We start from the raw sequence: 27,886 nt of genomic DNA on the forward strand, positions 1-27,886 counted from the left end.
TTTGAACGGCCATATATTAAACAAAATTAATTTATGTAAAATTCGAGGTTATGTAAAACGTGCAAGTTACGTTCTTTTGCCAATAGATTCGCTAGTATCAAAGTTGAGAAGTATTATAAACGTAAGTTTAAGTAATAAAATTAGAAATATTTAAGAACGTTGGATGTTTTTATATATATTTTTTATTGAACAATTATATCAATGAACGAAAAAAAAAACAATACATGATTAAATACGAGGATGTTTTTAAATAAATATATTTAATTCATAAATAATTAAACATATATGTACACATTAAATAATTAATTTTTTTCATTCAACTGCATATTATTAATGAAAATTACATTCTAACATATTTTTATACTATGTTCCTGCATAACTTTCTTGCGTACTCAAAGTATCTTCAGTTGATACTGGAACTTTGTCCAAATCTAGCAAACCATTTTCTTTATGTGGTGGATTATAAATTGAAATGTTAACCTCTTCATGTCTGTAAGAAGGTAATGATTAAAAGGTTAGTAATTGAGGAAATAATTTAATGATGTTATGAAATGTTATTTTCAAATTACATAAGATGAAAGAGGTTAAAGTACAAGATTTTTAGATTCATATTTATATATTTTTGTTATTTATACTTGTATTACCTTTCTGGATTTTCATCAGTATTATTATTAGTATCTGTTAAAACTCCAATTTCATATACTACTGCTCTTATAATGTATCTAAAATATTAATATCATTATTGTTATCATTAATAATTAATATAATTTTACGTTATGTAGTTCTTATATACTTTTGAATGTTAACTTACAAGTTGTTATCTGTTGAGTTTTCTGCCAACATAGTTGAATTCTCTGTAGTATAATCTTGATATTCTTGCGTAGGTGTAGGTAATGGTATTGTGATTATTTCAGTCGACAAACACACGAAAATTATCAGTATATAAAACAATCGAATAGGAGCCACAAAGGGCTGACCATATTTTTCACCGCTGTACAACATTTTGAATAATGGTTAATGTTTTTCTCAGCACTTTTATAGGCCAGAAGATACATTATTAACACTACTCCCACTTATATATACAAGAGTGGTTAACGATATATGCTTTCTGTATTTGGAAGTGGAAGTGGAAAATTTTCATCGGCAGAACCAAATACTTGCTAATGAAAAAGACAATTAGAATATTTGTTATAGTAACCTTGAATGTTTCTGTGAAATTTCAAGATTTGATAGCATCGATAATAATGTATAGAGAAACATAATATTTGAATATATATTTTATACTCTTATTTATCAATAATGATAAATATTTCTTTTTCATATAATTAGTGCAACAATGATAGAAAAAAATATTCTGAGATTAGAAGATAAAAAATTATTTCATTTGACTTTTCTTTTGATAAATTATAAAACGTATGAATACTCTTGAGTATTAAAATACATTCGAAATTTCCTAAATAATAAGATTAAATCATATCTGCTGACGTATTTTAGTTTCACAGTAAATGTTACGCTTATTAAATTAGCATTACTTCGTTAATTTCGCCATATGATCACGTTCGCGTATGATCGGTTTTGTATTCTTTAAATAAATCATGTGAAACAATATATATATAAATATCTCTATAGATAAATTTAACTCATTCATAATGACAAAATATGAAAGTATTTTTCCAATAATAAAATAAGTTATATTATATATACGCATACGTTTTAAAGGATAACTTTATTAATATTGTTTCCTTCGAAAAGATTCATACATTTCAATTTACAATTTTCTTTTTATTAGCTTATTTTCTAATATTATTAAAATGTATATTGATATCTTGAAGTATGCGATTTAATTTTTGCAATATTTTAATTATTGTCATTTAGAATCACGTGACAGAAAATATAGGGAAATATCCAATGAAATTTAAGCCGCCATGTCATCTTTCTCATTTTCGCGGGAAAAACATTTATCGAATTGAATGATACAAGCATTCTAATATCTATATTTTCCACGTCGTATCGATCGATCTTATGTATTTTTCATACGAATTAAATAAGGAATTATAATGTTTAAGTATTACATGCCCTTGTCGCTAAATTGTCTTGCGTTTTCGTTACATGCGTATGACCTTCGTTAAATACAACCCAGACGCAAAAAATCAACCTTTTATTGCCAATAAAATGTCAATAAAGTTTCTCTTTCCTTGGAATTTGTAATCATTCTATTGAAGTATGGATTTCCATACGCAGCAACCTCCAGAGATCAGGACAATCGATATTATTTACATATAGTAAAGTTATATAATTAAATACAACGCAAATACTGTTAAACTAATTGGTTGCGTTATTGAATTGATTGAATATAATTTCAAGATATAGTTACAAGTTAATTTTCTTAATAATTTCTATCGATAACATAGTGCTACAATCGGTTTATAATCGATCGTCGATAATGTAGAATATGATGTGTAATGTAGATGTGAATGATAAGAAAGTAATAAGTTTTTATAAGTTTTGAATATATACATGATCGAAGATAAAATATATATACAAAACTACCGTACGTCCGTTATTTCGATCTAATCGATTTCGTAAAAGTAATTATTTATTAAGATTAATATTTCTCGTGAAACGAATGATACGAAAAATAAAGAAACAGAAAAACACTTAGGTTCGTTAAATGGTGAAATAACTTCGATAGGACGAACATTCCTGTGTTAGAATTCTTCTTAACTATCTCACGTTTCAGTAACTATTTCCGGTGTGTTGAAATTTGAAGTGCATCCGTTTGCACATTAAGTGCAAATAGAAAACGCTAGATTTCGCATTATCGTTTCTTAGCGATCCTTTGATCTTTCGATCTTTTGAAGATTCGTAAGACATTAACAATTTATAATCGTAGCGAGTGAGAAAAATATTTTTCGAGTGATTTCAAGTGATTAGAAAGATTTGAATTTCGATTCGTTTATTTGTCTGTTACTGTTTTGCGAATTATGTCGTTCTTACAACGTAAAGCCAAATGCGATCTTCGTAGCAATGGGCGTAATTCGAAGACGCGTTTCGAATAAATTACAACTTCCAAGAAGTAGCTAGCCTCGAGAAATTGTTAGCGCTTACGTTGAAGTTTCACGGACGCGTTGCTGCTAAAAGTTACTTTATATCTCTACGTACGTAGCTACTTTCCTTATGCAGAAGATCGAGTGATGACTCTTTTCTATTTATCATTTGGCGCGTCAGCAGTAGTACATCCGAGGCGGCCGATGTGAAATTTATTTTCGGAATACGATGATCGTTCTTGGATCGTCGAAACACCGACAGAGGGAATCTTGTTTCGTATCGTACGTACTCTATGCACGAACATATTGTCGTAAGAATAACAGTACGACGTCAAGGCTATGTTGTGCCTCATCATTTTTTTGGTGAATGTTTAGGCGTCTCAAATGATAATCATTGCATAGATTACCATGTATGTATATTTATTATCTTTGTTTTATAAATCGAATATAGAATAATTTGATCGATTATTTATCATTTATCGTATACGATTAAATACGCATTAGAATTTCATCTTTATTAAGGAAAATGGCCTTGATTGTTGTATAATTCATCTGTGTTTACATTCAGTATGAATAATCAATGGGCGAACGTGTCACGTCACTTAGTGTTTTTCTCACATCTTACAACTACGTTTTCTTATCATAACGTTTTCTGCTTCCAATGATAATTTCGCAAACGATATAATTTTGGACTGTATATTGATAGTATTTTATTGTCATTTATTTTTTGTCAACTATGTCTTCTTTTCGTTTCTAATCGAAAATTGATTGTTTAAGTGTGTGAATTTTAATATATGAAAGAATTTTAATAATATAAAAGATAGATAATAAGGTTCATCATTTTTTCAGATATTGAAAATGAACAGTAGAAGGAATTTTTAAGTACATTTGCTTTTTCTTTTCTATTCATATTTATATTGAATACAATATACGACAAAAAGTGTGGAAGCAAATAAATCATGGATAAAGTACAAAGTGCTACTTATATTGGGGTAGATACCCATTTATTAGATTACTGGGAAGAATATCAGAAAATGATCGAAGAAACCAAGATGTTGGATGATTATCTTGACGAAGAATGTCCACGAAATTATGATGGTTGGTTATATTTACAGTTTGTATATTATTGGAATTAATATAATTGATTGTTCAACAAACATCTTGTTTATTGATGCGTTTAAAATTTTAAGAAGGTGAAGAGGAAGCAGAATGGTTACGTGCCGCAGGCTTAGGGGAATTAACCGAGCCATGGAAAGCAGGTAGAGAAGTTCAACCAGAGGAATTAGGAGCTGCTTTACGTCCTCTTTCAAGAGCACAAGCAGAAGCTGTAAAGCGAAGAGTTAAATCTCTTAATCATACCGTTAAACAACGTTTCAATCAACGACAACGTGTAAGGAAACCAGACATCAGAGATGTGTTTAAAGATGTGGAGGTTTGCAAAATTCTTTGTATTTTGTGTATTTAACGATCTTAAATAATCATCACATTTAGATTGTCACAAGAATTTTTTTTCCATAGATTTCTAGTACAGGCACTAGATCAAGAAGTGCTACTCCCGATTCGTTAGATTCTATTCCAGGTGAAACACCAGAAAATGCTTCACCTCCTTCACAACCATCAATAACTGTAATTGATCATCAAACGAGGTTAATTATCATATAAACTTATTATCATGATAAATGGCGAATAATAAATGTAACGTATTTTTGATTTTTTGTTAGTGTCAATGTTCCCAGTTTTGTATCAATATTTCATCGTTCGTCAAACGAAGGAAAAGAAACAGTTCGAAGAACACCAAGTGCACCAACAACGGCTACAAATTCTGTGCCAGTTTTGACTAATGCTCCAGTTTCTGTTCAAGAAATCTTTAGGCGTACTGGTCATTCCTCTCGAGGCGATGTTGCTAATGATTCTGGTACATTAAATGATGATTTAATGATTTTTCTTTTGTGGCTTTGTTTGCTGCATGAATTGTTGTCAATTCAATTTAAATGCTGCATGTACTTGCAGAAGGTATCCAGCTGACTGGCTATCACAGATTAGGAACAATACATCTTTCTAGACCACCTATTCAAAAACGTAGCGGTAGCGATCCTAGTGAAGTAGCAAATACAGCAAACTTAGATAGTGAAAATATCGGAAAATTAACTGTTTCTAAAGATTCGACATTGCGGTAATTTTTTTTTTAATATACAGCTTTAAATGTGCAGATATATTGTTTCCTCTTTTTGCATGTATTATTTTATCTTTACATTTATTTATGTTTTTTCCTTTAGAAGAGCTTCAGGCGGTCATGCAACTGTATCTAGGAGTCATAGTAGTTTATATGGTTTGTCAACGTCTAAAGATGAGAATTTATTATCTCATCCATTAAATCGTACTTCGTCGCATGGTCATCTGAGTTTTGAACAAATGTGCAGGGCAAATGAAACAAAGTCACAAGTATGGGTGACAGAAAATCTTCCAGCCGATGATGGTTTTTCTCAACAACGTATAGAATCGTTATCCCAACGTGATTTAACACGATTACAGCCACTTTTGTGGCTTGAACTCACCGCAGTTTTTGACAAATATAACGTACCTCTTAAAAAGCGTAAACCAAACAAACGTAGGAGAAAAGGTTTGAATTGTCGTCAAAATTTTTATTAACAGAATTATTTTATTTTACTTGTATTATATTTAAAATAACATTTATATTTGTAGCTGGGAATTTATTTGGTGTATCGTTATCGACTTTACTACTCAGGGATAGCCAGTTAACAAACGAAGAAAGTAACATTCCTTTAGTATTTCAAAAAGTTCTCAATGAATTGTCTAAACGTGGAGTGAAAGAAGAAGGTATTCTTAGAGTTGGTGGTCATAAACAAAAGGTATGTATGTACGTCTATAAGCACAGTTTTTATCTTGTTTTTATCTTACTATTGTACCGTTAATTCCTTTATTTTCAGGTTGAATTGATATGTACAGAATTAGAAACAGATTTTTACAGCAAGCCAAAGGAAATTGATAAATTATTTAAACGCATACCATGTCACGATCTGTCAGCAATTCTTAAAAAATTATTACGTGACTTACCTCAACCGCTTCTTACAGTGGAACTTATGGATGCTTTTTACCAAAGTCATGGTAAATAATTTGTTAATCTATCGACGATCGATATTATGCTTGTAATCAAATTTAACAACGTCATACGTTTTTATTATTTTCAGAAGTAAAGAATCCTAGCGATTTATCGTATTCTTTAAACTTATTGGTGCTACTTTTACCAATAGAACATCGATGCACGTTAAAAGCATTGTTAAACTTTTTTAAATTGGTTATCGATAATCAGAATTCAAATAAAATGTCAATTCATAATGTGGCGATGATAGTAGCACCATCGCTATTTCCACCACGTTATGTGCATCCCAGTGATCGTTCTGATTTAAATGCTCAAGTTAACATGGCTGCCATATGTTGTCGGGTAACAGAAGCATTACTTATTAATGCCGACAAATTATGGTATGTACCAACTACTCTCATAAGTCAAATGCGGAGACAATCCGAAGAAGAAAAATATCGCAAATATAAAAAGAAGTATTATTAATAACAATAATCGGCAGACTGAGTATAGCATTGTTCTATCGATTGGTAGGAGCATATTGAAATATAGTAATAATACCTTTGGTGCCTCTTAAGTTTTGTTAAAAAGATTTGTAGATTAGATTTGTATTTTAGAGATTAAGTTGTAGTGAAATACGATTTGAAAGGATTGCTTTGAAATCCTTTGTGTCCATATATAGTCAAAAGCGGATTTTTTGATATACCTCATATTTCTCATGATCATTCCTGCATTAGTCTGACGTATTTAATTTATTCTAAGTTCGTTTGAGATCAAGTGCAGTAACTCATTTAGTTAACATATTTAAACGTGCAATAGTTCAAGAGAAAAGAGAGGGGAAGATGTAGATTTTATTCTCGTAGTTCGTTAAAAATTTTCTTTTATAAATATTTGCCTTGTAGGAGTTTAGTATATAGTAGTTTAAAAGTTTTTTTTTTTTTTTTTTCTTTCTTTTTTTACAATAAAGTAGATTTAATGCTATATATTGTATAGATGACCGTAATTATATCCGTGATTAATTTATTTGTTAATATTAATCACAAAAGTTGGATCTCGCCCACTGAGTATTGTTTAATATTACTTAAGTGATTATGTGTTAAATTGTTGAGTAATAGGTAGAGTCGGCGAATGCATTTTTTTCAATATTTACCATTATTATTATTATTATTATCTTTTTTTTTATGTTTTATATATCTAAAGTCGACAATAATTTTTACCTGTGAAGTAAGAATTACTCATTAGATGAATATCGAATTAATTACGGTCGATGCAATTAGCTATTATTACGTGCTATAATTCTCTAACAATAAGTTATTCTCTTTTATAATTAATATTTATTATATACTTATTTTATTATTGCAAGTGGATGTCTCGATCCGATGCAAAAGTGACAAATGATTTCTTTATTATATATAATTTATTAATTCTTTTTTTATACTAATGGAAATCATTTTCAGAATTAATTGGATAACAATCGGACAATTGATTAGATCCTTTCCAATTTATTTCTTCTATTGATTTTTACTTATTATATATATATATATATACACACACACACATATATTAATGTTAATTTAATATACAATACGCGATTGGATTATATTTAAATATTGATTTCATATTTCACTTTTGTGAAAGTCATAGGTATTCTTTTTCTACGCCATATATAATTTTAGAAATTTGTATATAACATTTTGCACACTGTTATTTCGAATTAATAAAGTGCCAAAGAAAAGTACAAGCACATTTTATTAATATACATTCTTTTTTTTTTTTTTCTAGAGAAAAATCTCTAGAAAAAAAGATTGTTTTCTATTTTTGTTAGCACAAAAAATGTTTATAAATTTTCTTTCATAAATATTTTATTTCTTTATTAGGATCTTAGTCAAACGATAATTATCGATATACACATACATGCATATATACATATATGCATAAATTTATGAAAGTATAAATAAATAAGTAAATAATTAAATAAATAAATTACATTGATATCTAGAACGAAACATCAATCAAATTACACGTTTATTTTCTACGTTTGTATTCAATTAGGATCGATCTATCGATTATCGTATCGATGCTATTACTCTTTCGAGATCGATATTACCGATTATAGGCGCGAAAAGATCATTAGATAATTCTCCAGGACAGCATCCAGTAAGGATAGGTAATAGAAACATAATTTGCGTTAATCTATGACCACGATCACCGTGTTTTCGAAGATGGCCGATGAAAGTTTCCACAGCTGATTCTCTCGCTTTCATTATCAATCGAACGCTGTCTGTAGTTCGGGCGATTTCTAAATTAAAAAAAAAAAAAAAACAATTTTTATTTAAATAATGATCACCAGTTATTCATCAGTAAGAGATTGTATCGGTAACAATTTTTCATTACTTCTTTACTTCGCTAAAAATCGAAGTTGTTTTGATATTTTGAAATAGCACAACGTCAGCCAATTATAATTATTTTTATTGAATGATGAAATAATAAAAAATCGTGGAGATGATTTTGTAAAAAAAAACTTTAATTACATAAATAATTTAAAACGGAAAAATATATAAGTTTAATCACTGTCACATTCGTAATTGCGACGAAGAGAAGAAGAAAATATAGACAAAAATTATTTTATACGTTTACCAGGTCGACATAAAGCGAAAGTCTCCAAAATGGACAGTTCAGTGTCATCGAGATGCAAATTAGAGATCGTAGTACGTGCTGCTTGTAAAAAAACGAAAGCATTTTCGTTTCCTGTTACATTTGTAATACCGAGATTCGTTAGATCGAAAGGCCAAGTAGCGGCACGTAAAACGAATACTGCTGACCATGCTTTCCGAAGAATCACATTTTGTTCTTCGATATCGAGAATTGAAAAATCTCGATGTCGTCGAGCTCCACGTATCGTAGCGAGAAATATTTGTGCCGAAATTTCATATCTAATGGCATCACCTGAGAAATATTTTTTATTAAAATTTCCAAAATATATATTAATGAACATTATTATATTAAAACATTTTTATTCATATTTTTAATAAATTTTTAATAAATTAAACCATTTATACTACATATATATATATATATATATATATATATATATATATAATTTATAAATATTATAAATAATAAAAACGTATATTTTATTAAACGTTTTATGATAAATTTTTTAATAGGTTTATTAATATCTATATATTAATTGTATTAAATAGTACAATTTATGAATATTCGTTTTTATTATTTATAATTTTTTATAAATATATATATATATATATATATATATATATATATATATGCATTTTTTATAGGGAAAAGAAAAATAATTTAAAAATAAAAATGGAGAAGAGATAATCCTCTCTAAGAAGCCATTATTGCTTCTATGTGAAATTTTAACGCAGTGTCGTTTATCGATAATTTATTGCAATATCGTGAATTTTTTTTTCTGTATAATTACCAGGTGCAATGAATCTCGGCGGTTGTACGTGTCGCAAGATTGCAGGAAGTAAAGCTTCGTTGTCCGTTCGTGGCTCGTAAAATGATTTTATGGATGTACTCATCGTATTTGTTTTAAATATTAGAGGAATTTCGAATGTATTTAGATGTCGTTTACAAGAGTCACTTGGATTGTTTCTCGATTTCCAAATGATGTCTGAATTATTGTTATTCGACGATGAAATAGTTCGATTTCGTATACGAGGTCCTCTTTCTTCTTGAACAGCTATAAGCAGTTTTATTTGTTGATAGTTAAAATTCATATTTATATTTGTATTCTTTTTTCCTTTTCAAGAAAATAGAAATCTTTTATAATCTTTTCAGAACCATATCTTCTATCGTTTTTCCCTTTCGAACGAGAATTAAAACAAATTTTATTCGTTCACAATTATTCATATAGATTTATTTTTTTCCGAATAAAATCTTTTTTAAGTTTTTGATAAATATGTTTTCAATCCTCTTTTCTCTTGAAAGACTTTAAACATTTTTATTTTTGTTCATAGTTAAAATTTATTATTCCTTTCTACTTTTCAACAAGACACTAATCATTTGTAATCTTTTGATAACTATTTTCTATTTAGAGATGTAATCGTATATGCCGTGTGTAAAGACACCTTTAAGCTGTCCGTCAAAAGGTAAATAAACTTCGTTCGTTCACGAGTTATGACCACGACAATGACACTTGATGTAATTTGATTGTTCATTGTGGTTTCTCCGAGCTGTCGTCGTTTTATTTACCGAAATATCACTTGGGAACGTTCGTTACGATCGATGGATCATTTTCTTTTACGTCGGAACTTTTAGCTTCGTATATATACTATGGTCAAACCTTCTTGAGAATTTTTGTAATATAATTTAATTAATTTTATTAATTTGTTTGAAAGTAACTTAGTTTTATTACTTTCTTAAAACTTTAAGCGTTGTAGGATCATACTTTTTTCAATTTTCTTAATAATTAATAAATTAATTAGTTTTATTGACTTATTTGGAATTAATTTATTTTTATTAGTTTTTTGAAATTTTAAACATTGGAGAATCAAACTTTGGAATTTTTCAAATATATCTACTAATTAAATAAATCATATCTCATTTATCGAAAAAGTTTTGATATTTTATATTAATATCCAATAAATACAAGTATTCTCACTTTTTAAAGTAATTTATTGTACTGTAAATGTATCTCAATGAATTCGTCATTTCCGGTATAATGTTATTTTATGCGAGAAAAAATCGTATATCTTTGTAAGTCGATTGTCGATTAAACGTACCGAGACTAACTCGACAGTAGTCACGGAAATGTCAGCACGTGTTAAACAACATTGACACGCGTCCTTGTTTGCACCTCGTTGTGCTCGTTATCACCTGTCTCAAGCCTGAGAATTCTGATTTTTATTTATGAATTACGTATATTTACGTACTTTTAATTTCGAACGGATTCGATTATAATTTTTGTTGGATAATGAAGATAACAAAATGACCATTGAACAATTTATACCGTTTATATGGCATAACATATTACTTAACTTTTATAAAAATGATTTATTTCTGTTGTTTTTCTGAAAAATTTTGCAGATCGTGTTGTTCGAAAAAGATATAAACAAATGATCGTTATAACGTTTATTACAATTAATAACATACGAAACTATTAAAATGATTTCTTTGATTCTACTATCTCTAAAATCTGTATATAGTTTAACGTAAAGAAATAAAAAAGAAAAAGAAAAAGAGGAGGAAAGAAAGAAAAATATTTATTATTCATAAGAACATTTATATATCGCAGTTTATATCGTTTATATATAAAATAAAAATAATTTCACTTACCTGCCGTGTTCATGCCGACGGAAAAACATTTCTTCAATCGACAATGTGGACACCAATTTCTTCGCGTTTTATCAACGGCACAAGTTCCTGTACTCGCTGCGAACAAGTATTATCTTTATTGTTTATCGTCCTCGCGATAGAATGAAATAATAAGCGCGTTTTTATTAATTCTCGAAATGTTTTATCTGTTTGGTGATAAATTATTTCGCTAATTGTTATTTTGTAATACTTCGGATAAATAAAACGCATAGCTACGTTTTCTTTTTCTTTTTTTCTCTCCTTTTATCGAAAATTACTCACAAACATTTTTAATTTATTTATCACGGATAGAAAATTATTATTATTATTATTATTATTATTATTATTATTATTATATCGTATATTTCGATATTGAAGAATGACAACAATCAAACGAAGAAAGAAGAAACAAAAAATGGCTGACCTATACAGGTGAAGAGTGTGCCACGACGTACGGATCTTTTAAAGAAACATGAACAACCATCGCAGCAATAAACGCCATAATGCTTCCCATAAGAACGATCACCGCAAACTTTGCAAGCGACAGGCGTGGGCAATGTTCTTCCTACGTTAAAAAGAAACCGTTAAACGAACGATTTATTAATATATCCTTGGAGATAATAGAGACGAAAGAGATATAGGAATATCCTTGTACCATCACGCGTCTTATCTTAAACAAGTATATATACAGGTGTTAAGATATAATCGATCGTTATTATACGTTTCTATCGAATGGAATTCTAATTGATATTTCTAATTGAAATTTCTACAGAAATTTGTTCTTTTTTCTTTTCTTTTCTTCTTCTTCTTTTTTTTTTTAAAGGCTACACGAAAAGAGAAAATTCGTGTTTCGCCGAATGAAAAATTCTATTGTCTGTGATTAAATATTATTATTATTTGATATAAAATACCATACCAAAATTAGTTTTTCGCTTTTGACGAAGAAATATTATAATAATTATTAACAAAACTTACCCATTTTTTAGAACGTTGAGATCTAAATAAACAAAAAAAGAAAAACTTCACCAATCGCCCGTATTACGATTAAATAATATAAGGATTGAAGATCAATCTGAAGACGAAAAGATTAAAATATCGAAGGACATGTCTAACCAGTTCGAGTGACCGAGGTGAACTCTGATCGGCTGACGTACCACAACGACTAAGTTGATATAGAAGTAGGGGATGAAAAGGAAGCTAGAGGGTGGTCACGTGGAAAGGGGATGTTTGCTCGACACGTCGTTTGAACGTCAGAACGCCGTGCGACAATATTTGATCTTGCTACCAAATGACACGATCGTTCTGCCTTGAAATCTTTCTTTCTTTCTTTTTCTTTTTTTTTTTTCTGTTACCTTTTCTCTCTCTCCCTCTGTCTTTCTCTATCTTTTCTTTTTGTTTATCATACCAACCAGGTGTAGAAAAATCACCAGTGTGTCCTTCTTTCCTACGACGAGGGTAAAAATAACACTCGTCTTCTTGTATGACGCCAGATGTATTCTTTCTTTATTGCTTCGCTATCGCATAATAAAATGAAAATGAAAATCAAAATCAAAATCAAGATCAAAATAAAATGAAACGAAGTGAGAATGATTATTAAGGAAAGAAAACAAGAAAAGAAAAGAAAAGAAAAGAAAAAAAAAAAGAAGTAGAAGATAGAAGAAAAAAAAGGAAACGATTTATACAGGAACTGTGCACAATTATAATTCAGACTCCATTACGCTTATAATTTTACAGCTTATAGGGAAAAGTGAGGCAACCTTTGGACTATGAGTCAATAAATTAGTTGGGATGACTTTTACGTCCGCTTCATTCTCTCTCTCTCTCTCTCTCTTTCTTCCTTTCTTTCTCTCTCTCTCTCTCTCTCTCTTACACACAGACATACACACTCATGCGCGCACAATCATTCTTTCTTTTTATTGCTTACACGAACGAGAGATTATTGTTATAAATTGATAATGCACATTGTGAAGTCACCGAAAAAGGTTTCGTATATGTTATATATTCGTAATCGCGTATATAAAAAACGAAACCAATTTAAGGGTCGAATAAGTCTCGATTAATTCTAAAGCTGTGATATACATCCTTAGAGCAAATTATATTTACAATTAAGTACTCATCGTGTGAGTTATTCGTTATCTATATTATCCAAATATGGTCTCGAATGGCAAGTATAGATCATAATAATCTGTTTAATTTCAACGAATTTTAAAAAACACACGATTAATTCATATCATTCGTTACAGATAAATGAGCTATTTACAATGAAAGCATTTCTTTTTTTTTTCTTTTTTTTTGTTTTTTTTTTTGTTTTTACTATCGTAAGGATGATCGCGTATAATGTGTGTCATAGAAATATCGAATAGCCGAATAAAATATAGATAATCTGCGTGTGTATGTGTGTGTGTGTGTGTGTGTGTCTATGATTATGTACGTTTATGTACGTGTGCTTTTTTAACGTAATGATAAGTCTAATGCTCATGTAGTTCCTTATCAATTTCTCGAAAGCTGTTAAAATGATTTTCGTACGTAAAATTTCGAAACGATCGTCTTCAATCCGTCGTTATCGATCGTTGACTAGAGATCCAAGGTCATTCTCGTTATGTTCTCGCATTAAACGTCCATCGAGAGTTATCCTTCGAATCTTCGTTTCCGTTGTCACGCGATATAGTCACGTAGCAAGTATGTACGTATTTGTGTACATACATTAATTCTCCTTTTCATCGTATCCCCTTACATGTTTATTTATTTATTTTTGGATATTCTTCCTTCTTTCATTCTCTTCGATCACGTTAAGCAAGCAGCTAGCTTGGATTGCACTTTAAACTCGCTATTATCGAATTCTTTTATCGATGATTAATCTTATCCTTCGGTATCGTCCAATTGTAAGATAGTCTTCTATTTTATATTGAAGCTTCATTATCTTTAATCCTTACGTTTAAGGAATTAAATTACGATGATGCCAGAAGCTTAGCAGCAGCTGTGACATGATGTTGATGATGATAAGGGGCCTCCTGTGTTCCATAATAACTCTGTTGTTGATGTTCACTCGTTGGTACGCTAAGTTGATGCGGATGTTGATAATAAGATGAGTACGGTTGACCTACGATCCCGTCGCAACTTCGAGGTTCCGTTTTCACGGCAGGTACACTTCCGGTTGCTAGTAGGGACGTGTGTCCAAGGTATACAGGCCTTTCAGTCGGCGTCGAGGAACTCGACGATTTAGACACGTCGATTTGATGCTGCTGTTGTTGTTGCTGCTGTTGTTGCTGTTGTTGTTGCTGTTGTTGTTGCTGTTGTTGATTACTTTTTGGATCTGTTAAACATCAAGATCAATTTTATTTGATTTTAAAGAAGATCGAATGAATATTTTCTTTATTACGAAAACAACAAAATTATATATTACTTGAAGAAACATTTGTGAGAGATAATGAAACTTACCCATAGAAGGTGACGATGTACTCGATGCTGTAGTCTCGTGTTCCGCTGTATTGGATCTAGCATTTGGTTCTGGTGTCTTTTTCGGTTTCCGTTTCCGCGTTTGAATTCCATCCTTTCGCATTGCCAATGGTCTGTTAACACCGTGTAACTTAAAATACAAGCCACATGCATTGCACACCGGTTCACCATCGTTGTTACGCCTCCACAATGTCGTTGTCCGTGTACCACAATTTGTGCAGCATAATCCTAGCCGTCTCGTAGCCGTCTGAAATTCAGATATCTGTCCCATTTGTAACGTATGTTGGTGTATCAGATCGTTCAACTTTTATACGTTTATTGAAGTTTCAGAAGAAAGCGAATAAAAAATATTTCTCATTTAAACAAATTTATGATAGACAATATGGATATATCAAATGTATAACTTTCTAAATGGCGTCCGTGTTGTAAAAGTAAGCAAAGAAGAGAAAACTTGTTAATTTTTTAATTGGTTAAAAAATAATTAAGATAATTTTTATTAAGGTGATTGTTATTAAATTAACCATTATTGTTATGGCAATTCGTTGCTAGTTATTGTCGATGACTTGTTTTTTTTCTTTCTTTTCTTTTCTTCTTTTCTTTTTTTTTTTTTTTTGTTGCGAAGAAACAGAAATTGTGTAGTTTTTAATCGTGACGATAATTAATGATTTGACTACTTCGAACGTAAGTGAAATTATCATCCGGCACTTTCATTTGCCAATGAACTAACCAGGCGTTTTGACGGTTTGATGAGCGGTCGATTCATGCCGTTCATCTTGTGATAAAGCCCGCATGCGTTGCAAAGATAATGACCAGTGCCGTCCCTTCGCCACAACGGTGTGGAAATTGCCCCGCAATTGACGCACTCTCGACCCTCGCCAAATTGAAAGTCCATCGCCGTGTCTAGAATAAATAATATCGTTGATTATACCAAACGTTCTACGTCGATTTAATCTTTACATAATCGACAATAAACACTCTTCATTTTAATTTGTAATAGATATCATTTGAATTGTCGAAAGTATAAGATGTTCCATGAAAATCAATAAACGTGAGTCTTAACGTGTTTCTTAATGGTATATATTAAAATTTACAATATCGATTATGTTACTTCTATTACCTTTTATATTTCTTTATCGATTTATACGATCAGCAACTAAAGTCTGAGTTAACATTTTAAGAATCCTTTTACCATAGACAAAATTCGATCAATTCCAAGGAGAAGAAGTCTGGATCGTGTTTAAGCCTAGAAGGGGAGTCTTTGTACTTCGGTGAAAAGCCAGGATAAGACTATTCGCGTTTATCGCGGTTTCGAGTTACGACCTGGTGCGATACGTTGCCGTGCTCTAAACATAGACAAGCTCGAGAAGAGAAAGAAAGAGAGAGAGAGAGAGAGAAAAAGAGAAAGAGAAAGAGAGAAAGAGAAAGAGAGAGAGAGAGAGAGAGTGCTGTTGCTTCGAACGATTTACGGTCGATTCGTGCACTCTCCTGAGAGCAGAATGGAACCAGCTAGCTCGCTAGCTAGCTAGCAAAGGAAAGAGGACTAAAAAAGCAAGAGAGAGAGAGAGAGAGAGAGACAAGCTTCTGCCGATGGTCTTTTACTCGAAGATGCCGCGATCTCTGGCGAAGAGAAAAGCCTCAGCAACGTGAAACACTTGACCGCGGCGTTCGAGGCCAAGTTGGTTCAAAGAGACCGCTATCACTTATCCGTCGCACATGGCCTACCGAGTGTTGTGGTAAACCGACGTCAACTTCGTCCATACGAGGAGAAAGAAGACAGTCTTTCTTTTACGCTACTTTTCCTCTAACACGAACCTCTACGAACCTTTTCTCTTCTAAATGCATTCTGTAACTCTTAACCCTTTCTAGGGAATAGTTCAAACTCGAGATCTCAACGTTCTACTCTTTTGCTAGAGACTTTCGTTCAAAGAAGTTACATTCCAAAGTTCTAAACACTTTCTCAATCGTTCAACCTGGATTCCTCAACATTTTACTTTCTACCAGAGACTTTTTTCTCCATGGAAGTTACATTCCAGAGTTTTGAAATTTTATCGAATCATTTTAAATCGAGACTTCAACATTCTACTATTTACTAGAGATTTGTTTTTACAAGTAAAACTTGCATTCTAGAGTTCGAAATCTTTTCTTGATGAATCGTTCAAGTTCGAGGCCTCAACGTTTTAAGCTTTGTGTTAGAGATCTTTCGTCGACGAAGTTGTATTCTAAAGTTATTAATTCCTTTTGAAAGATTATTAGACTATTAGATTATAGAGATTTTTGTTCATGGAAATTAATTTTTTGATTGATTTCTAGCTTTCACAAAGAGATATGATACGTTACAAAAAATAGCTGTCGGATATAAAACATATAAGTAATGTCTGAATCGTAATGAATTCATTCATAAATAAGAAGTTTGTTATAAATAAAATAAAATCTATTTATGAATTGTAATCAATTGTTCATCTATATATAATGACGATTATTTATAAATCAATCTAACAATTAGAATTTAACGTTAAGGTTTAATTTGACTCGACTATTAACGTAACAGAGTTATCGTTAAAAGTTAAAAGTTAAAGGTCAATAAAGAGTGTTTATATCAGAAATATTCTTTATCGAGGTATGATAGAAGAATAAGAGAGAACGCGTTATTAATAATAATAATAAAAAAAAGGGGAAAAAAAAAGGAAAAAAGAAACCAGAAACGAGTTTAATGCTCCATTGATTAGATGTTAAGTTATCGAGATCGTTCATTGGCAGACGATTACTCGTTTGGAAACTTCACAGGTAACTTTTCTCTCGTGTCACTGGTGATATCTTCCAAAACTTTTCGAGATAAACTAATCACCAAGTATGTATGGTCGCATCGTATATCTTATCAGCGGATATACGGGTAGTCCGTGTAAAAGTTTCGTTCATTTATCGCGTATTGCCATGTGAGTTGCGTTGTGGAAACGATATGCAACTTTAACTCTTCGCGAGCCGTCGGTTGTTTCGAGTTCGGCACGGAAGTTGTGCGACGGGAAACACATCGATTCCTTTCCATTACGTTCTAACTTGCTAAGAAATAACTGAAACTTTAAACTGTACGTTAGGTTATGTCCTAGTCTAAAAGAAAGCAAATGATGGTTGGTCTAATGCTTTTATGGTATTGAGATAAGTAAAGTAACGTGCGAGATTAGAGAAATAGCATATAAGGATTGAAAAGAGAAAATTTTCACAATCTCCTTAAAGAGAATGATGATAATGATAATGATGATGATGATGATGATGATGATGATGATGATGATGATGATGATGATGATGATGATGATGATCCTTTCCATGATTATTTATATAGCAATACATATATAATATATACATATTAATAAATTGATATGTATTGTTACGTATGTATAGCAATCGTTTAAAGTTACGAAGCATTAAATAGTTTGTGGAAACATTTATTGACTTTCTGTTATTTGAAAAAATGTTTAACTTTTGAAATAGAATAAGTCGATACGTAATAAATAATATCGATAAATTTTGAACGGGAAAAAGAAAATTAAAAAACGAGAATTAAATAAATAAATAAATAAATCAATAAATAAAAGAAACGAGAGAAAATGTAACGAACGTTGTTATTAAGTAAAAATAATGAAAGAAACTTACCGTATGGCGAAGCACGTTGAAATCCAGCGCCATCATAAGCACGCCATGACGACATCATCGCAACGTTCTGAGCATAAAAGGGTGCAGCCGCTGCAAGGGTAGAATGGGGATGTGCTGTATGAGGGTGACCAGCATGAGGATGAGCATGACCCGTGTGTGGACCCATCGTTGCACTGGATGCACTCGTATGACCAGCCAATGCATGATGAGCAGCGTAAGTTTCGACGCCATGTTGCCAGGACGCTGTTTTTTCCCTTTAAGAATCATATTTATTTTTTAAATTGACAAACAATTCTTTCTCTTTTTCTTTTCCTTTTCTTTTCTTTGTTTTTTCTTTCTGTATTATTCTTAATATTTTTTTAATTGCTTTATATTTATTTATTTGAATATTTAAATATTACAAAATTTAATAGATCTAATATTATTCGAATTATATATTAATATAATTATTAATTACGATAACGTACAAAGAGTTATGTATATGTAAAAGATTCTATACACAATTATCATTCTACGTTAATTTTATATCAATAATTACATGACACTCTATAAATCAAGTTTCTTTCTCGTCGACCCAAATATTATAGCTTATAATGTGAAAGTTATAATATTACTTATATAATTATGTTATGTATAAGTATTACTTATATTTACTTAAAAGATATTGAAAAATAAAAAAAAAGAAGAAAAGAATATAACACATATACATATATAAAAGTGTATACATTTTTTAAATCACATCCCAGCCGTCTCAGATTATGGATTAATTATTCAGATCGATTATTTTTTCTTTTTTTCTTACAAGTTACCGTGGCATTCATGATTAACGTTTATATTAAGAAAAAGGAAAAAAAGACAAAAAAAAAAGAGAGAAAATATTGAAAAATCAAACTTACCACGCAGGTGAAGCAGAACCGGCAAAGGAATGATATTGGGCTGCCGTGGCTGCTGAAGGGATCGCTGGTCTGGACGAAGGTACGTAAACGGGGGCTTGCAGTTGCTGTCCGTGTTGCTGTTGTTGTTGCTGAGATTGTTGCTGATAGTCGGAGCCTGCGCCGTACCCACCACTTCCGCCCCCGTGGAACATCCTTTCCGAGAGCTACGACCACGGCATCTGTCGAAATAAAACATATTTTCTTTTACCGACTTTTTTATTTTATTTTTATCACGGATAAAATATAGGGTGAGTTACGAAAAACAAAATAACCGAAAGGTAGTATTTACCATTAATTACGAAAACGTTTTGCATTGGCCAATAAATAATATGAATGAAAAACAAAATAGAACGTAGAAGTATAGATATAGATACATAACAATAAATAGTTAGATACATGATATATACATATATTATCTATATATATATATATATATATATATATATATATATAATATTACAAAGATAATTTATTAATTGATTCAAATATATGATCAGGGTTAGAAGATAGATATATTCGTACGTAACATTTATGAAAATGTAAAGGTATCGCATGATCGAGTTCATAATTTTTCTTCATTAGTCGAATCGCGAATTCCAAAAAGTTGGGTATCAATTTTTCATTGATTATTATTCGTTTGGAATATCAAAGCTGTATATATCATTAGACGAGCCAAGTTCATGTTACCTCTAACATTTATCATAGTCGAAGAAACGTAAACAACATTAGTAATTTTGTTTTTCATTTTTTTTTTTTTTTTTTTCCTTTTCTTTTTCCTCTTTTTTATTTTTTTTTTTTTCCTTTCAGAGTCGCTAAGCGATTTCCATTATGCGACTCGATAAACGTCGCTCGGTACTGCGGGCACAGGGCAAGAGTATGGAAGTACTAATAGTACAACCTATACTAGATAATGCTAATGGTCTCTTTACAGCTCCGATAAGCGGTCGCGTATGTGCGCCGTCGTGTCCGAGTACAAACGTAGGATGAGAAATGGCGTGGGTTGTTCATGGGACCAAGGATGTCTCGTGGAAAAAAAAAAAGGAAAAGAAAAGAGAAAATAAAATCAAAAAAGATTGCAGGGCTTGTATACTTCTTGCAATCGTGATGTCTACTTCGATTCGTTTGCTATTGAAATTTTAAAAGAAAGTCAGAAGTTACTATAATCTTTTTTCAACGATCGAATTGTATCATTCAGAAATGCTCGAGAAAAATATATCATGAAAATATATAATATATATATATATTTTTTATGATTACGAGAAGATAAAAATATATCTTTTCGATTTGTTTATGATTGAAGATTTCAAGAAAATTTCATTTCTTTTTAAAGTTGAGCTGTATAATTCGGAAATTGAGAAAATAACATTGCAGGATTTGTAAGTATTTACTTTACACAATCGTGAAATCTCTTCGATTTGTCTACGATTACAATTTTAAGAAGAAGTCTGTTATAATATTTTTTCGATTTTGAATTGTATCATTCGGTAATGCTCGAAAGAAAAAAGAAGTATCGTAGGTGTTTGTATCACTTGTTGCAATCGTGAAAACTCTTCGATTCGTTTACGATTACAAATTTTAAAAGAAAGTCCGCAGCTACAATATTTTTTCAATGTTGAATTAGTCGTATATAATTCTCAGAAATAATTGTTTTTTTATTTATACCAAATACGTGTGTATATATATATATTTTTGTTCAATTAGACAATCGATGATATATCAGTATTCGATAAAGAGAAAAGTGATGAAATTTTTCGAAGATAATCGGGATAAATTTGATCGTGTCTTTGAGAATATCTCTAGAAGTAGTCCGATAAGAAAAAGTTTTGACTTTTTAGCGAATAAATGGCAAATCGTTTTAGATGTAAAGAAATTCTATGAAAATCGTAGTGCCGCCCACGGTATTCATTGTTTGAATACGGATTTCGCAGAAGAAGAAGTCGAAGAAGAAGAAGAAGTCGAAGGAGAAGAAGAAGAAGGAGAAGAAGAAGGAGAAGAAGAAGAAGAAGAAGAAGAAGAATAAAAAGAAGCCGAGTGCCGCCATAGTCGGCACGTTCCACTAGTCGGCCCTCTGCGGCCGCTGGGATCCAAGGATGGAACCGGCCTCCAAAGAGCCGAGGGTTGGTTATTTATGGTCGTGTCGGACGTATGGCTCGCGCGAGAGAGTAGAAGTAAAGAGAATGAAACGGTGAGGAGAAAGAGAGGAAGATAGAGAGATAGAGGGAGGGGAAGGCAGCCATGGGGGAGGGAGGAGAGTAGGGAGAAAGAGGATAAAGACGACTCGAGTGGATGAGAGAGGAGAGAAAAGGTAGAAATAAATAAATAAAGAAAGAAAGAAAGAAAGAAAGAAAGGGAGAGAAATCGAAAGAGGAACGATGTTGAAGAGGGAGAGAGAGGGAGAGGGAGAGGAGGAAGGGAGAGAGGAGGAAGGGAGAGAGGGAAGAAGGACAGAGGGCGCAGACGCGTCTCCACCTTCTTCTGAGCTCTCCTGAAGAGTCGTAGAATCGGATAGCGGCCATCGCGGTCACGAATAAGGCTCGTGTAGGCGGGACCAAAGTTCTTGTACGTGTGGAACTCTCTATGTGTACGTATTGTAAGCTTTTTTACTTGTCTTTCTCTCTTTTTCTCTCTCTTTCTTTTATTTTACATATTACATTAAATACTCTTACTATTACTTTTATTATTGTATTATTTCATTAGGTAGATATATTTAGGTTATTTTATAGGTTATGCGCGTTCAATCGAACGTTTAATTAATGTCTTAATTTAGAGTTTATAAATAAATTTATTTACTTTCTTTATTTATCTCTCTCTCTCTCTCTCTCTCTTTCTCTCTTTGTTTCTCTCTTTGTTTCTCTCTTTCTATCTTTGTCTCTTTGTCTATGTCTTTTTCTTTGGTATAGTTTGTTTTCATACAATATGAGTCAGGATACGTAAGTAAGTAGATGTTTATTTATTTAGCTCATTTGTATGAGTAAGGCAAGTTAATAAAATCAAACTCTTACTTTCGTGTAACCTTACAAATGCGAATACGTTGCGTATTAGATTTTTTGAAAACCTAATAGATAATATTAAGATTAATAGATTTTCCTGAATTATCTTTGAAAGCTAGCGAAATAATAACTCGAGATAAATATTTATTACGTATAAGTGTGACTCACACCATGTATAAACTTTACTTACGTGTATGTAAGTACTTACATTACTTATGTACGTAGTTACATAGCTAGATACATAGATACGTATGTATAGTAATCGATAGAAAGGGAGATTCAGAGTACCTCTCTAAAATTCAAGATATCACTTCACCGACGACGTTCTAGCGTTCTATCCTATCTATGTATCTATGTACGTATTTATCTATTTATCTATGTACGTACGTACGTATGTATGTATGTATTTATATATGTAAATACCTATTACTTACGTAATAGATTCGCGTTTGTAATATCACTTGCTTATACAGGGAGAACATTTTCAATGTTCAAGGCGTGAGCGTGAGCGTGAGCGCGAGCACGCGCGCGCGTTCTCGTGAGGGTGGATAACTACGAAGCCGAAGTATGGGACGACGTTTGTTAAGCAACGTTGACCGCGATAAGATTAGATATGCTGAACTTATGCCTCGTGGTTCTTTCCTTGACTTTTTCATTTTTTTTCTTTCTTTTTTTTTTAATTCTTTTACTTTGTTTCATTTTTTTTTCTTTCATTGATTCTTTTTTCTTTTTCTTCTTTTCTTTTCTTTTCTCTTTACACTTAGGTGTATCATTTAATCGTACCATCGCATAATATTGCGATCGTTATGTAATATATACTGGTTACATATTTGTTTTTAAAGAGAGTGAGAGGAACGTGAGAGCGTAAGTGCAACGAACCCTTTATTTTTTTTTTCTATTTTAAAATAGAACAAAATCGTTTCTATTATAATTTAATAAAGTTACAGTTTTTCGATATCGTAAGATAGGAATCATTTTGACGTTGTCAGTATTCGACTATTTTGTATTTTAAAATGTTTAATTTTTTACCATTTTCAAATATATCGTGATGCAGACATTTGGTATAAATATAAATAGCTATTCGATATTCTTTAATATCTATTGTATATTTTTTGAAATATTTTACAGATATTATCAAGCAAACGAGTGATACACAAATATAAATCCTTCAATTGTAGAAAAAGCACAGTCGAAAATGACAATAGATGTAAATAATGATAACAAGTCAATGTTGGAAACAATGTCGTCCATCATTCTTCTTACGTTTAGTAAAAATATAAGAAATTTGTTTTTATTGTTAAAGACAAGTAACATTTTTCTTTTTTCGCCAAAATGACTATCGTTGTTCAGTTGTTTTTATTTAAAAATAATCTGTTTTTTTTTCTTTAGCACTTTCAATCGTATTATAATACAAACGACTAGATATAAATATTTTATTTTCTGTACTATATATATTCTTTTTGTAACATTTTCAGATATTATAATGAATACACGATATAAGTCCAACACGTAATATACAAATATAAATCCTTCAATTGTAGGAAAAGTGTAGTAAAAAAATGTTAATAGGTGTAAAGAAAGATAGCAAATAAATCTTGGAAAGAAAATCGTCAATTACTTCTTTTCCGTTTGAAATATCTGTCTTCTATCTAATTTTTCTATTTTAAAATATATTTCTTTTTGCATTTTCAGATATTATAATACATAGAAGTAATAGACAAATGTAAATCATTGAATTGTTGAATCGAATAGAAAAGAAATAATAAAAAAAAAATGATAATATATTCAATGATAGCGAATAAATGTTGAAAAGAAAATTGTAAAAATATTCTATTAGATTTAGTCAAAAAAAAAAAAAGAAAAAAAAAAGAAAATATGAAATGTGTCTTCCTTGTTAAAAACAAGAAACATATTTTTCTTCTTGCCAAAGAAGACAGCGTGCATCGACGTAAAATATTTTTGTTCGGAACAACGGCCATTTTATATTCGACTTAACATCGACTTTTTTACTTATACACTTACGAAAGCATTGTGCGTGAATGAACGTAAAATCGTGGGACATACTTTTAGAGATATAAACGCGTAGGTAAAAATATATATGATACGGTTGAACGATTAGAATATATATTATCTGTCGACCTGTAATTTCTAGATCGCGTGAATATTTTAACGAATTAAACGAAATCGTTAAGCCTGATGAATTCTTTATGATTAAGTAAGAGTGATGATTAAATAAGTACTTACAATTAATCACCGGCATTTTCATTCTATCCGACATCTTTAATTTCAATGTTCAATCTTCTCTAACAGATGTCTCCTCGATCGGCTTGTTCAATTCACTTTTTATATTTATACGCAAGAGGTCGCGATATGAGAATTCTCTATCTCTCTCTCTCTCTCTCTCTCTCTCTCTCTCTCTCTCTCTCTCTCTCTCTCTCTCTCTCTCTCTCTCTCTCTCTCTCTCTCTCTCTCTCTCTCTCTCTCGTATAAACATACATACGTTATTGCATTATAATGATTAATGCAATCAGCCAATAAAAAATTTCGTCTCGTTGCACGCGATATATCGGTGCGACCTACACGATAATTTAATTGCTGTCATAAATTAAATATCGGCAGGCGACGCGATCCTGTTTCTTTCGGATGGCGGATCGAGCCAGGGCAAGCAAGTGAGCAACTAACAGCAAAAGAGAAAGAGAGAGAGAGAGAGAGAGAGACAGATAGAGACAGAGAACATACGTGCGCAAATTCCAATACACGTAACTACGGCAGTGCGTATAATGGCACAGAAGAGATTAGATAATAACGACGCACTCATACGCCCGCGTACGATACGCATGCATTCGATGCATCAAGAACGCAACGTTAATGGCTTTTAACCAACACGACGACTGTCTTGTCTCTTCCTTTTTCTTCTTTTTTTTTCTCTCTCTCTTTTTCTTTTTTGTTTGACCTATTACGATAATTCGTACGTATTTTCGGTATTGTCGAAATATATTTTTATAGAAAGTTGATGCGATGCTTTCGGAGTTTCAAATTATTTTATTAGATTCTACGAACAAATTAGATCAGTCTTCTATTATTAAACTTAAGAGTCACCCTACTTATCGGTAATTTCTCAGTTTGATTTCATTTTACAGATCGACGATTAATTATTATTTCATATTCGAAGTTTTTCATTTGTATTAATTATAACTTATAATTAATATAGAGTAATATTGAAATTATATAATCTTCTTTCTTTTTTTTTGTTTTTACATTCGAACGAAAATGCGTTTATAGAGAATCCTCGTTTTAAACGATTCAAAGTAATTATTACTTACTTCGTTTCATTGTTGCCCGATGTTTTTCATGTTTTTTTTTTAACTGTAACTTAACATAGTATAATTATATTAGCATAACTTTCAAACCATGTAATTTTGTTCTATACCGTAACAAGAATTCGTTTATAAACGATTGATAATTTAACTGATTAAAATTAATTGTTAGTTTATATTCCATATTCTTCGCGTCTTTTAACTACAATTCGTAATTAGTAATATCTATGTAATTTCCAAATTATATAATTCCTTTGAAGGCAAGAAAAACAGAACAGAACAAAACAATACAAAACAAAAAAGAAAAAAAAGAAATAGAATGAATTGAGTTATAGAGTTGATATTGGACAGCGTTAAATTTTTAACATGTTGCGAAATGACAGCGAATGCATTATCGTCAAAGCAAGGAAAGTGACCAATTTCTAAGAAATTTATTTCGAGAAGTTTCACGTAGAATATTATTTACAGGTATCACGCGAATACCATAGTTACTTACGTAACGTTCGAATATTAAAAATAAAAAGATTATAAATATTTGGATCGCAGTATATTCATAAATTATAAACGAATATATTCGAATAGAATGGCAAGAAATATGAGAAACTTTGTTATAGAGAATTAACACGTTGTGCGATATCTAAGTGTAGCTTTAGTACATTATCGTTTTATAAATTTCTAATATACCTATACGATCGAGATTTATAAATCGATACCGTTTATGTAGGTACTTATTTATATTCGCGAGTAAATACTTTTTAAACTTATATTATATATGTAGATATAAATCACACTTTCATCGTCATTGATAATTAAATCGAATTACGGATAGTTGGGTGATATATAAAGAGCGATTGGTTTTATTTGGTTTTAGTTTCTCATCGAGTACGTTACGCCAGCAGAATTCTTAAGATATATACGAAACGGTACTCTCGTGATAATTATGCGACTGCGAAAGTAGGTAGATTGTGAAAGATCGTCTAAAAGGTAAGTAGACAGAACTCTGAAACGGTGTCTCGCGTTCTCATAGCAATTTAGTTCTTAAGTTATTAGGCCAATTTTCTCTAACCGATTATATGTAACGCTTGTACTTACTTAGATATTTATATATATGGGCACATACGTATCTATATGCTACTATGTACGTTTAATACACTCAACACCATATATCTTTTTATTGCTTGATTCATATTGTAAAAGTACATGTGTACGGTCTTGTTTCTAGTACCGCGAATCGTTCGAATATAACGTGTAAAGTTGTTCAAGAGTTTAGAGAGAGAGAGAGAGAGAGGAAAAAAACGTAGAAAGAGAGAGTACATTTGAAAGAAAGAAAGAGAGAAAAAGAAAAGAAGGAAAAAACGTCACGACGGAAGTCGAGTTCGTAAAACGGAATGGTAGCGAAGTTACTCTAGTTGAACGAAGTAACTCGTCGATTAGTTAAGTTGAGTTTTACACTTACAGAAAATTTCTTAGAACGTTAGATCTCCTCTCACGCTTTCGAGCCACTCTAATATCATTTCTTCCGTCGTTATTGCAACACGTACGACTTTATAAATGACAGCCAGACGATGATAGTTTATCGTTTTTAACGACGTGAAAATCTGTAAATAGTGAATTTAATAACGTGAATTTATAAAATGAAATCTTTTGAATTAACGTTTATAAAATATCGTTTAGTATCGACGAGGGAACCGCGAAGAAAAAACAAGTAAGTGCGTTTGAAATATATATATAGATATATAGATTCTTTTTTTTTTTAATTATTTTCAATGTTAAAAGTAATGAATATAAATGAATTTAATTGGACGTCGGTAAAAATAGATCATTTTTTAATTAAAAATTATCGATTCTTCGACGATGATTCGTTTATTAATTATTTTTATTAACGTTGCAAAGATTTTCATATCTCTTTTTATTCTCGTCATAAATTTTGCATATCAAATTTTACGGGTAATAATCTTGAAACTTCATGAATTCTGGAAAATTATAAAATTGAGTAATACGAAAATTCTTCACATTTTGCTTTCAATTCTTATCGATTTATTGTCGTTGACTGATACCAATGAAAACATTC

General features: G+C 31.0%; 4 protein-coding genes across 11 annotated transcripts in view; 1 reads left to right on the forward strand and 3 right to left on the reverse strand.

The window, feature by feature from the left end:
• Positions 1–241: 241 nt before the first annotated feature.
• Positions 242–1,048, reverse strand: LOC127067624 (uncharacterized). Its single transcript, XM_051002805.1, has 3 exons — positions 812–1,048; positions 645–722; positions 242–490 (listed from the first exon to the last, which is right to left on the reverse strand). Exons 1-3 carry the CDS (start codon positions 1,000–1,002, stop codon positions 364–366), a joined length of 396 nt encoding a protein of 131 aa, XP_050858762.1. The 5' UTR covers positions 1,003–1,048; the 3' UTR covers positions 242–363.
• Positions 1,049–1,422: 374 nt separating this feature from the next.
• On the forward strand, positions 1,423–6,824 carry LOC127067610 (rho GTPase-activating protein conundrum). Of its 3 annotated transcripts, none has more exons than XM_051002753.1 (10): positions 1,423–3,457; positions 3,897–4,145; positions 4,238–4,479; positions 4,566–4,693; positions 4,769–4,962; positions 5,058–5,220; positions 5,324–5,667; positions 5,751–5,917; positions 5,996–6,173; positions 6,257–6,824. In XM_051002753.1, the coding sequence occupies exons 2-10, from the start codon at positions 4,007–4,009 to the stop codon at positions 6,631–6,633; spliced, it is 1,932 nt and encodes a 643-aa protein (XP_050858710.1). In that variant the 5' UTR covers positions 1,423–3,457; positions 3,897–4,006; the 3' UTR covers positions 6,634–6,824. The 3 variants fall into 3 exon arrangements, with proteins under 3 accessions (XP_050858710.1, XP_050858711.1, XP_050858712.1); XM_051002754.1 differs by having other exon boundaries at positions 1,423–3,329; XM_051002755.1 differs by lacking the exon at positions 1,423–3,457 and adding an exon at positions 3,515–3,823.
• Positions 6,825–8,173: 1,349 nt separating this feature from the next.
• Positions 8,174–12,448, reverse strand: LOC127067783 (nuclear receptor subfamily 2 group E member 1). The gene is made up of 6 exons (XM_051003115.1): positions 12,445–12,448; positions 11,894–12,046; positions 11,452–11,547; positions 9,593–9,889; positions 8,785–9,093; positions 8,174–8,446 (listed from the first exon to the last, which is right to left on the reverse strand). Exons 1-6 carry the CDS (start codon positions 12,446–12,448, stop codon positions 8,214–8,216), a joined length of 1,092 nt encoding a protein of 363 aa, XP_050859072.1. The 3' UTR covers positions 8,174–8,213.
• A 1,269-nt stretch (positions 12,449–13,717) lies between these two features.
• LOC127067616 (GATA-binding factor A-like) overlaps positions 13,718–27,886 on the reverse strand; it is a 72,295-nt gene continuing 58,126 nt past the window's right edge. For 4 of the 6 annotated variants that reach the window (XM_051002779.1, XM_051002780.1, XM_051002781.1 and 1 more), the window contains exons 3-7: positions 19,470–19,687; positions 18,574–18,827; positions 15,653–15,825; positions 14,908–15,187; positions 13,718–14,782 (exon numbers count right to left, since the gene is read on the reverse strand). In XM_051002779.1, coding sequence (XP_050858736.1) covers positions 14,418–14,782; positions 14,908–15,187; positions 15,653–15,825; positions 18,574–18,827; positions 19,470–19,660 — 1,263 coding nt within the window. In that variant the 5' untranslated portion in view covers positions 19,661–19,687 and the 3' untranslated portion in view covers positions 13,718–14,417. Of the gene's footprint in view, positions 14,783–14,907; positions 15,188–15,652; positions 15,826–18,573; positions 18,828–19,469; positions 19,688–27,271; positions 27,414–27,886 lie in introns of all 6 variants that reach the window. The other 2 variants (XM_051002778.1, XM_051002784.1) reach the window with 2 other exon arrangements.

This window comes from Vespula vulgaris, chromosome 11 (assembly GCF_905475345.1).
Source record: "Vespula vulgaris chromosome 11, iyVesVulg1.1, whole genome shotgun sequence".
Lineage (NCBI taxonomy): Eukaryota > Metazoa > Arthropoda > Insecta > Hymenoptera > Vespidae > Vespula > Vespula vulgaris.